At 37.1% G+C, this 12,316-nt stretch overlaps 1 protein-coding gene across 5 annotated transcripts in view; it reads left to right on the top strand.

The window, feature by feature from the left end:
- Positions 1–12,316, top strand: part of LYN (LYN proto-oncogene, Src family tyrosine kinase) — a 145,858-nt gene that overhangs the window by 132,138 nt on the left and 1,404 nt on the right. For all 5 annotated transcript variants that reach the window (XM_069099953.1, XM_069099954.1, XM_069099951.1 and 2 more), the window contains exons 11-13: positions 3,058–3,211; positions 4,968–5,099; positions 12,027–12,316. The exon at positions 12,027–12,316 is cut by the window's right edge and continues 1,404 nt beyond it. In XM_069099953.1, the coding sequence (XP_068956054.1) occupies positions 3,058–3,211; positions 4,968–5,099; positions 12,027–12,229 (489 nt within the window). In that variant the 3' untranslated portion in view covers positions 12,230–12,316. The remainder of the gene's footprint in view (positions 1–3,057; positions 3,212–4,967; positions 5,100–12,026) is intronic.

Consider the following 12,316-nt stretch of genomic DNA (forward strand, 5'->3'; position numbering starts at 1 on the left):
TAGATAGATAGATAGATAGATAGATAGATAGATAGATAGATAGATAGATAGATAGATAGATAGATAGATATGAACGTACCAAAATCTTCTAAATGACAGTTTCCAAAAGATACTGGGAAATTAGTCTCTCCTCTTTGGAATTTTTTTCTTTTTCTTTTTTTGTATCAGAAGTGGTCAGTGATCTGAAGTAAGGTTATGAAATTCTTCTAGGTTAAGAGTTGCTGCAGGTGCCAGGCACAGGTCAGCCTTCTGATTCTACACCATGACATCATTTTTTGACCTTTGATCTTAGATGTACAGGGCAAGGTAATTTAGACAGGAACTATAATTGCTATGGAATTATTCAAAAATATACTCATAAGTTAAATAGTTAATCAGTTACCCATGACTAAATTGTGTATTATGTATTAAGATATGACATTTAGATACATTTAATTAGGATGAATTAGCATGGAAAGTATTATCTACAGACAAAGAAATCACTTGAAACTTTTCTTTCAACCATAGGTATCATTTCCATCTCTATTTGCACTCCCCATCCTTTAGTTGAAAATGATCTTTCTCACTCCCCAATTTTTTTTATAATACTTGAGATATCTTCCTTGCCCTGTATCTTGTTTATTTCTATAGATATTGAATCAGTTTCCTTTCATTGTACCCACTTGGAATGTAAGGATTGTATCATTTTCAAACTTGCATTCTTAGTGCCTAGCATGTAGTAGATTGGAATTTTTTTAAATCATGGAACTTATTAATACTCAAAAAAAGGCAATTCAGAAAACATCATGAACTACTAAACCATATACTATAGTACATTCTTAAAAAGTGTTTTTATTGAATTGAATTATGGTAAGCCCACTAATCTGACAGTTTGGCTCTTAATGAACTCAACACATTCTTCAAAGGTTCAAAGCAAGGATTTTACTTAACTTCTGAATTGGTACTCTTGTTTTTGGAAATGTAGCAAATTTTCTTTTTTTTTTTGTAATTTTGTTTCAGGAACTTAATCCTCAACATATACATTTAAATATATGTTTTTAAAAAACCTATAGGGCAGCTAATTGGCACAGTGAATAGAGTACCGGCCCTGGAGTCAGGAGGACCTGAGTTCAAATGCGGTCTCAGACACTTAACACAAAAAACTAGCTGTGTGACCTTGGGCAAGTCACTTAACCCCAATTGCCCTCCAAAAAGCAAAAAAAAAAAAACTATAAGAAGTTTATGTAAGAAACTATAAACTATGCTCATTTAAAAAAAAAGAAGTTTTATATATATATGTGTGTGTGTATATATATATAAATATATATGCATACACACATATAAAATTTAACAGGGTGGTAAGAAAATTGCTCTACTTAATTGTTTCCTTTTTTGGATTTAAAAATTCTTTATTGATGCCCTTTTAAAGTTATCTCTCACCACACACTAACTTTGTACCCACAACACTCTTTTTCACCCCTTCCTTGTGACAAATAACATGTCTAGCAAAACAATGAGAATGCATACCTCAAATTCATTACCTCTCAAGAACTGGAAAGTTGTTTCACCATCTGCCTTTTGAAGTTACTATTGTTCCCTGCTTTGATCAGTCCTGAGGTTTTTTGTTTCTTTTTATAAATTAAATTTTATGTTTATTTTTAGTTTGCATCATTCATTTCCATAAGATTTTGGGTTACAAATTTTCTCCTTGTTTTTCCCCTACCCCCCACCCCAAAACAGTGCTCCCACTATATACCCCCTCCCCTATATCTTCCCTCATCCCCCCTCCAACTTTCCAGTAGGGCAAAATGGATTTCTGTACCCCAGTGCCTGTATATCTGATTTCCCAGTTGCATGAAAAAAATTATATATATTTTAAACATTTGATTTTAAAACTTTGAATTCCAGATTCTTTCCCTTCTTCCCTCATCACCCACCCTTACTGGGAAGATAGGCAATTCAATATAGGTTGTACACGTATTGCTATGCAAAACATTTTCATAGTGGATATATTGTGAAAGACTGACTATATTTCCTCCATCCTATTCCGTCCCGCCCCCCCACTTGTTCTATTCTCTACTTTGACCCTGTCCCTTTTCAAAAGTGTGTGCTTCTAACTTCCCTACCCCCCAGCCTGCCCTCCCTTCCATTATCCCCCTTCTCATCCTCTTCCCCCCCCTACTCTCCTGTAGGGTGATATACCCTATTTAGTATGTATGTCATTCCCTCTCTCCCTCCCTGAGCCAAATTCAGCGAGAATAAGATTGACCCATTCCCTTTTGCCTTCCTATTATTCCCCTCCATTGTAGCCATTTTCCCTTGCCTCATCTATATGAGATAATTTACCCCATTCTGTCTCTCCCCATATCCTCTCATTATATTCCTCTGTCACCTCTCAATTTCAGCTTTTAAGTATCATCCCTTCCTATTCGATTGGTCCTGTCTCTCTGTCTATGAGTCCTGATGTTTTGAAAAAAATTTTAATATTATTGTACATAATATATTATTGTACATATTATTATTATTGTCATCATGTAAATTTCTAAAAACAGTGATATGTCTAATCTTATCATTTTACTTAAATTTTCAGTGTCTGCTTCCATTCTCTGCCAAACAAAATTCTGTTCAAAATAGGAAAGCTGTAAAAGCTTTTAAAAGACAAAGAGCTGGAGCTATTGACGAATCTAATATACAAAACCCATAGTATTAAGCAAATGGTTCTTTCGATAGACTTATTTTGGTCCTTTGTCCATTAATTTGTTTCTTCTGGTTACTCACATACTATCTCTGTCTCTACTGTCTCATTTGTTAAATGGAGCAATACTACCAAAGTCTTTGAAGAGGTATCTTGCAGGTTGTCACTTTGGTTTTGGAAAATCTCTGAAGCAATAAAAATGCAATATTACCATTCAGAGGAAAAGGAATTATCTTCATTAAAATGTTGGACAGTAAAACAAAGATCTTGGTTTATCTATTGATGATAAAATTCTGGTATTAAAATGGCTGGGTTTTTCCTTCCCTGCTGGTCCTGCATAATGGGCTAAGGATAGAAAATGAGAACTCTTCTTCTCATTACAGATAGCAGAAGGAATGGCATACATTGAAAGGAAGAATTACATCCATCGAGACCTGAGAGCGGCTAATGTTCTCGTTTCAGATTCACTGATGTGCAAAATTGCTGATTTTGGCCTTGCTCGGGTAATTGAAGATAATGAGTACACAGCAAGGGAAGGTATGGTGGTGATTTTCGGGTTTGTGTCATGTATAGATTATTTATGAGGTGACTGCTATCTTTAAAAAACAAAAGTCTTGGTTTATAGAATATTAGTGTACCATAATCATTTAATTTGCCATTCTCATAACAGTCCTAAGTTGCTTTTTTAATTGCCATCTTGATTGACTCCAGATGATTTTAACTAGAAACTTAATGCAAACTACAATTTGCGCTCTAATTAAACAAACTGACAAAAATGATTTTAACAAAATAAAATTTGTTTTGGGTTTTTTTTTGGCATTATATGGGGAAGCTTTTGCTTAATTAGAAAGCAAAGTAGTTTTTTTCTTAACTACACAAGGAAATGTTAGTAACATTAAGTCTATCTCCAAAAACATAATTTAGACCAGTCTTTTATATTAGAAATGAAAATGTAAAGTTGCCACCATAATACTCATTTAATTCAACATAATGTTGCAAATTAATCTGCATTTATAATCTGGTCCAAATATTGCATATTAACTAATTAAAGATCAAGGAGTAGAAATAAATTTCCAGCATAATAAAAAATGACAATAAAAAATTTGAGCAATTCTTTGTTTGCACATCATGCCAAGTACTGTTTTTGAGGGCTATCTATTCATTATCATCAATAAAAATGTAGGTTTAAAAAAAAATAAGGATGTAGGTGAGGTTTAGGACAAAATGACTATCATTTTAACAGTAATCTTCTGTGGTACTTTGAATTCTGGCATTCCCCCTCATGAACCATATGATAATTATTTTTTATTACCTTTTGTCATTCTAAAGGGACAAGGATTAATTTGATAGCATCTGAGTTGGCTCAGATTATTTATCTTATAATTTAAAAGAGTGTGCCATATGTATTTGTTTCTGATGCCATTTGGAAGAATTGGCCCCACTTAGAGAGTTGATAAAGAAATAACTTCAAAATATGGTTGCAATTTGTTCTGTATCTGCTTCTGTCATGTTGAAAGATCACTCTCTGCCTACAGAGACCTAGTCATCTTAAACAATTTCTCTAGCCCCACCCTTAGACTTAATCAAGTTTGGAAGGTGGAACTGGTACAAACAGTAACTGAAGTTGGGCTGATGCACTAGATTCATTATAAAGACTGCCCTTTGAAAGAGCCTTAGATTCTTTCACTAAGCCTTTCAAGTTTCATTTCATTCCTTCATTTTTCATTGAGATATGTCATATAAATAAGAGTGCTCTCTTTGCTTTGAATTTTGACCTGGCACCACACAGAATACCAAAGTAAAGTCATGTTGAAGGCTCAGTTCTCTACAAAATATGCTTACTGAAAACTCCATCATTTCCAATGCTTCCTAAGTGGTCTGAGTTACAGTTTAAGCCTAAATCCTTTGATTTGCTGACAGCAGAAAGATATTAACAATTCTTCCCAAGCTAACGCTGACTCCCTACTTTGACTTTTGTGAATATAAAGACTTCATCCCTTATAGCACTTCAGTTTTTATTCTTTATATAGAAATCATTTGTGGTGATGGAAACCCTAAGATTTGCTGAGAATTATAGTTCTTAACTAATACACAACTAAATCTGTTTTTCCACTTATAAAGCAAAAGAATTGGGTAGCCTTTTTTGAGAGTTTGAGAGCTAATGTTTCCAGTGGTTTATACTTTAAAGGTATTTATCTAGACAAATACAAACATTTTAAAGCAAGTATTATTTCCCAGGTGTGTGCTAGCATTTCTTCCAGTTGCTCATAACTAAACATGTCTTATTTCATAGGTGCAAAATTTCCTATTAAGTGGACAGCTCCAGAGGCAATAAACTTCGGATACTTTACTATTAAATCAGATGTATGGTCCTTCGGAATTCTGCTATATGAAATCGTAACCTATGGGAAAATTCCCTATCCAGGTACTATACACCTGTTTGTTATCCACTCAGCTGTGTTCATTCTTTGATATGCTGTTTTGCTTCCTGGCATGTATGGGAAAGGAAAATCAATTAAAAGGAACAGTGGAACTGAACAGAAGAGTATATTGGACACATTATGAAAAGAATTCTTGTTCAGGCACAGGTTGGACTAGGGAGCCTTTGAGGACCCTTCCAACTCTGAGATTCTGTGACTACCAGCAGCCTTCCCATTCTGATAAAGATAAATAAGGCAACTTCTTAGACTTGGAATTGTAGCAACAAGAATCATGCCCTAAGAATTATGTAGAACTTGGGAAGGATTGAGTTGTTCTAGATACCAAGTTTTTCTAATTAGCTGAAGGGCAACTCTTTAAGAGTTAGAACTTCATAACTTAATTTTATTGGAAGCCTTTCTAAAGTTAGCTATAGACTTCTCTTGCCTTTTAAGCAGAGTACGTTGAGCATAATTTATCTTTTGATCAGTTATTTGGAATCATCATATTATTGTAATGTGTACACATAGATAGAAGAAGGTTAAATGGACACTGAGGTTAACAGTAGTATTGAAACCTGATTTTTTTAAGAGTTTTCCCACATCACATTGATTTTTGCTCACTTTCCTTTTTTTTCTTTAAGGGGAGAGAAAAATCTGTAGCTTTCTGATCTCTTGGGCAACAGAATATGGCTCTGTTTCTATAAGACTGCTTAGCACGTCAAAGGCTAAATCTCCTTCAGCTTCTAGGAATTTTCTGCCCCCTTCTTCTTGCTCTCTGGGTCCTCCAGTACCATTCAAAACATGATCTGCATCATAGTAACAATGGCTCCGATAGGCGCCTCTTTGTCAACTTTCCTTCAGTATTCTGTCTCACTCATGTTTTTGTGCGTGAGGTATAGTACACAGTGGAAAAAGCACTAACTCTGGAGTGAAAAGTCTGGGTTGAAATCCTGCTGCTGACACGACCTGTGTGACCTTGATCAGGTCCCTGACCCTCCCTGGACCTCACATTCTTCATCTGTAAAACGAAGGGATTGGACGAGATGAACAATGAGGTCACTTCCAACTTTAGATTTGTAATTCATTTCTAGAATCAGTGCTGGGATGCTTTGGGGAAAGTTCTTGTTCCAAAGATTCCCAATTCTTCATCCAAAGACAGTGATAATATTTCTGCCAACAGGACACCAGACCACCATTTTCTCCACGTTTTCCTTCATGTGTTTATTTTGAACAACATTCCAGGCACAAACAGTATTAAACGTGGAATCTTTAATATTATGACATATTTAGCAGTCCTGACGAGTTCCTGTATGAAAGACGGCCCTTCTCTTAAAGTCTTTTGTGTAATAACATGATACAGCACTGCTCCAGTAAAGTTCACAAAGCTGTTTGCCAAATGCACTCGGAGTGAAGGTGACTCACATGAATGCTTTCAGGAATTACTGAGCACAGGAGCTTGTTTGTCTAACTTCTCAGTCTGAGGGATTGTTTCTTATTCAGTCTCTACCTTATTCTATCCTTGCCATCATCACCATGATCTTCTTCTTCTTCCTCCTCCTTCTCTTTCTCTTTCTCGTCTCTCTGTTTCCCAATTCTTTCTCCATGCTTACCTGGTTTATGTAAAAAGCACACGTAGGACAGTGAATTTAATAATAGCTAGCCTTTATATAGCACTTTGTTTGCAAAGCAAACAAAACAAAGCCCTGTACCTTTGCTATTTGATCCTCACAACTCTGTGAGGTGTAGGTATGTCCACTTCACAGAAAAGGAAACTGAGGCTGAGAGGTTAAATGACTTGCCCAGGGTCACACAGCTGGTATCTTGGGTGGGATTGGAACTGATTTCCTCATTCTAAATCCAGACTTCTTATTCACTGTGTCACCTCACTGACTTGAGTTGGAAGGGATCTCGGAGGTTGTTCAGTCCAACCCACTCATGACTATACAGGTTGTAAGCATGTGTGGTAACATTTGAATCTAGATCTTATAGCCCCAGAGTTAAGTGCTCTTTTCACTGTTATCAGCCAGATTATTCCTTTCCTTCCATGTGGCAAAACAACCAGTGACAGGATGTCAGATCTTCAACTACTCCCCAGCTGTGTTTGCTCTGTCTGGGTACTCAGAAGCTGCTGTTTCACTGCCAAAAAAAAGAAATAACTTCAAAAAGTGGATGTAGGAGGACACATATGAGTGATGAGAAAAAGAGCTGGGAGTGTAGATGGGAGCAGAAAACCCTTAGGAGGAAGTAGCTTCCATGGGAGCTGCCTGACCTTACTTACTTAACTAGGGACACCCTAGAAGGGAAGGAGAAGAGAAATTCCCGAACAAATCTGCAATTGTTATATATATAATCACACTGAACATTAGACCTCTGCAGCAGGAAACCTAGAACTTAACAGAAGTAAAAGCATTTCTTCCTTCTGAAGCTGCTCCAAGTGAATCAGGTTAGATACAAAAGCTCGTGCAGTGCGTGAGCCTTGGAAATACCACACCTCTTCTGTGGTGAACAGAAACCCCAAATAAAGAAAGTTATGCAAATTTCTCCCTGGACTTCAGGCATTATATTGACATCTGTGTGAAGCTTTCCATTTAACTATTTCCTATCCTGTAAATATTCAGAAATTGTACTTCTGAGGTAAGAGTGGGCAAAATTGTTTCACCATAAGAACCCCTATTGAGATCTAGAACTGTGATCGAGATCTAGGACATTTGTGCAAAGTGTAGCTTAGATCATAATATTTAGCTTTTCCAGAGAGATATCTGTAGCTTCCCCCAGAGTTTTCTTCCCTGAATGATTGAAGAGGACCAAAATGATGTCATGATTTTGGGGTCAATGTACAGTGTGTCTGATTGTGTCAGATCAGATCAATGTGAACTTGGAAGGCTCTACCACAAGTCTGATACAAATAGTCCATATGAAGATTTGGGGTAGAGATGCCTCTAAATTTTCTCATCTCACATTTCTTTTGAGCTCCTGCAATTCTGCTTTGCTCATAGAATACGACACCTTCTTTGATGCAGGCACTCCATGCTGGGCAATCCTGTGCCGGCATCTTCCATGTCTCAGAATCAATACCAATTGTTGTAACCAGAGGAAGTTAGCTTGAGTGCATACATCCCTAATGACATTCTGCATTAGATGGAGGGGAACTACTCAAATGCTTCCCTCCCCAAATCTGTCTTTCAGAGTTTACCCAAGAACTTCTCATGGTAAATCTATGGCAGAGACATGGGATGGTCTTAGTTAATTGAGCTGTCTCCACCTGATGATCGCTACCCAGAGTATGAACTAAGAGCATTTGAATGAGATTATCTGTAAGGTGCTTTATAGCTCTCACACTCTAACATGATTCTGACATAGTATATATAGTTCCTGCCTTTACCCCAGAAGCTTATGTTCTAAGCCAACATTTCACATGGTTCATACTGAAAAAATACATCACCAACCCAATACATAGTTTAAAAATAAAACTACATACATAATTTTTAAAAAAAAACAGCTAAAATGGGATAGAAGCCAGCAAAGGGCCAAACACCAACACCAAAAGTAGATGGTGGATTGCTTACTAAAAACAAGAAACATAATGGGCCAAATGCATCTGAAAATGAAGCAAAGGTAGTAAACATAAAGCCATAAGGCCCTATATAAATGGAAAAAATATAAATACTAAGTTTTTGTTTTTTACTTTACTAGCTTTAAAATTATAAATCCCTCTCCTGTTTGATTGATTTCCCTAGTGAGATCACTTAAGCACTTTTGTCCAATTGAACCAATATTTATTGAGTTAACTATATGCAAGGCATTGTGTTAGATATAAGAATGAAAAAAACGACACAATCCTTGCTCTCAAAGGACTTACAGTCTAGTAAAGTTAGAATGTGATTAGAACAAAGAAACGATCCAGACAAATGGATTTCTAGGAGGGAGAAATAGCTTTCAGTGGAGTGGAGAAGTTCAGGGAAGGCTTCATGGAAGAGATGATACCTCAGTTTGGGCCTTTGAAGGAACAGAGCATAAGCAGTGAGGTGGGAGTGAATTCTAGGCATGTGGAGATGGTCTAAGCAAATACATGGGGGCAGGAGAGAGGAGGGCAAGATTGGGAAACAGCTGGTAGTCCAGTGTGTCTGGAATATAAAATGTATAAAGGCACATAGTGTGTGTGTGAGTGTGTGTGTGTGTGTGTGTGTGTGTTGGGGGTGGGGGAAGACTGGAAAAGTAAAATGATGCCAAATTACAAAGGACCTTCGATGTCAGACTAAGGAAAATGTCAGTCATTACCTTTTCCTAATAGGAAAAGGCAGTGACAAAAGTTGTTTTGTTTTAACAGAAGGGTGACGTTGTCAGATCCGTGCAGTACGAAGATTCATTTGTCACCTGCCTGAAACTTAACTTAGAAAGAAAAGAGACAGGAGGAAGGGAAAATAATTAGAAACCCATTACTTCTTGAGAGGTTTATGACAGATAGATAGACATGTATATGTATATATCAATGTATATATTTATATGAAATGTCTATAATTTGTATGTATGTACATATGCATGTGTATGTGTATATGTACATATACATGTATTGATATCTTGAACATGTGTATGAATGTATGTATGTATGTTTTAGAATAAACCCAAAGAAATGTACACCAGGAATACATAACCATATATCTCCATATATAGAATCTGTATGGCCATTTTCTCAGCTCCTCACTGCCTAATATTAAGATTTTCAAATTATTAGAGTATGACATAATTTGCTAGAAATTGCTCTGGACTTAGAGTTAGGAAGCCTGGGTTGGTCCCCAGCTTTGACACTTTATAGCCATGTGTCCCTAGGTGAGCCAGTTAACATTATAAAGCCTCAGTTTCCTCATCTGAAAAATGGAGCTGTGGGTGGCTAGGTGGCGCAGTGAATAGAGCACACAAAAACTAACCATGTGACCTTGGGCAAGTCACTTAACCCCAATTGCCCTCCAAAAGGCAAAAAAAGAAAAAGAAAAATGGAGTTGATAATACTTATAACTATAGCACTTTGTAAACCACAACGGAGTCAAAATATGAGTTATAGAATAATCCATTGCTGCTGTCTAGACTTTTCTAAAAATAAAATTTAATTTATGTTAGATGTCTAGCATTTGTGAGGAAAAACACCAGGATAGTTTATTGCAGTGCCTAGACCATTGTCTTGCTCATAGCAGGTTCTCAATAAATATTTGCTGAATTCAAACCCACTTGATTTATCTGATATATTCAGTAAAATATAAACAAGAAGTCAAGGACTTTTTTTTTAGTCTTGGTGCCTACTTAGCATAATACCTTGAACATAGTAGGCCTCTAATAAGTATTTGTTGAATTGCATTGTTGAGCACCCTTCACTTGAAGCTCTTTATCCCTCTTATACCCTGGCCCTCATTCAAATAATAGATGGCCCCTTCTGGAAAAACTGAACCAAATCTTCGAAGTGTAAAGAATCACCTCACTGTCAAAAGCCAGATCAGGCTCTAAGTTAGCCCTAGAGAGTCAACCATCCTTCCTAAATTTTCATAGCTCCAGTAATGGAGAAACTTTCTTTGTCATGCTATTTCATTTACCACCGAAGTGGTAATAGTGGTTATAGATGGTAATAGACATTCAAGTAATAGACATTCCAGATAAGAGTGTGAAGTTTTTTTAATTTGAAAAAGGCTGAACATATATAATCTATATCATATTGCTTACCATCTTTGGGAGGAGAGGAAGGGAGGGAGAAATTCTGGAACCAAGAACTAAAATTTTTTTAAGTGAACATTAAAAATTGTCTTTATGTGTAATAATCGGAAGAAATAAAATACTATTTGAAAAAGAAGGGGCGACTAGGTGGCGCAGTGAATAAAGCACCAGCCCCTGAGTCAGGAGGACCCGAGTTCGGTTCCGGCCTCAGACACTTAACACCCACACAAAAAAACTAGCTGTGTAACCTTGGGCAAGTTACTTAACCCCAACTGCCCTCCAAAAAAAAAAAAAAAGAAAAAGACTGAGTCTAGATAATGGGATGTGTTTCCAACTCACTTACCTCTATCCCCAGACATTTTTCTCTGTTAAAAGATGACTCAGTGACTTTACAGAAATGTGTTATGTATAGACAATTGATCTTACCCAGATCATCTGTCTGTGCCTTCAAAAACAAATCATAGGATCATAAATTTAGAGCTGGAAACTGCCCTCATTACACACAGATGAGCAAACTGAGGCCCAGAGGCCCAAACTTACCAGAGATGCTAAGTGGTTTACCTGAGGTCACTCAAGTAGTAAACAACACACCCAAGATTTGAATCCAAGTCCTCTGGTGCTGAATACAGCATCCTTGCCATGATGTTTGGTAAGTTGGGACTCATCCTAGCAATCAGAAGAACCCACTTTTGTTTGAATGACCCAGATTGGTTTGACTGGGTAACCCTCCCCCCCTTTTCTGGGCAATTTTACAAACTTTTATTTGCCTTGGACTATGTTGATAGAACCTAAGAGTGTAAATAAGAAGGATAGAAGGAACAAGAGAATTGAGAGGGCTGGGAGGAGAGTTTTGACAGCTGGGAATGGATGGGTGGGCTTAACAAAAGATGCCCCACATAGATGAACTCCAGCATACATTAGCTCCAATCATTGGAGGAAATTGGATGAGACTGAGCAAAAAGACTTGCTTTCTACAAACTTTGCTGGCTCTTGGGGCACACACAGTCTTATTTCCCTGATGCCTCATTCTGAATTATTTGGCAGGCTAAATACTACCTTGGAAACCCCAAGAGTGAAAATGTATATTTTTAGTCTGTCAGAGCAGTCTCCTTAGCTTCTAAAACTTGCTTATGTTAATGGCTGCAGGACGTGGGTATCAGGAGAACACCGCCCTACTTGAGAGCAGGCATACTCAGGCTGGTTTTCTGAACGGTGTGTTTTGTTTGCCTCAGGGAGGACTAATGCTGATGTGATGATGGCTCTGGGGCAGGGATACAGGATGCCACGCATGGAAAACTGTCCAGAAGAGCTCTATGAGATCATGAAAATGTGCTGGAAGGAGAAAGCAGAAGAAAGGCCAACATTTGATTATTTACAGAGCGTGCTGGATGACTTCTACACAGCAACAGAAGTGCAATATCAACAACAGCCTTAGAACAAAGAAATGCTTTTTTTTCCCAATTGGCATAGACAGATACCATATTAAACACACACACACACACACACACACACACACACACAC

Source organism: Petaurus breviceps, unplaced genomic scaffold (genome assembly GCF_028583685.1).
Source record: "Petaurus breviceps papuanus isolate PSGF00001 unplaced genomic scaffold, PetGlider_PUasm1.0 38, whole genome shotgun sequence".
In the NCBI taxonomy this organism is placed as follows: Eukaryota; Metazoa; Chordata; class Mammalia; order Diprotodontia; family Petauridae; genus Petaurus; species Petaurus breviceps.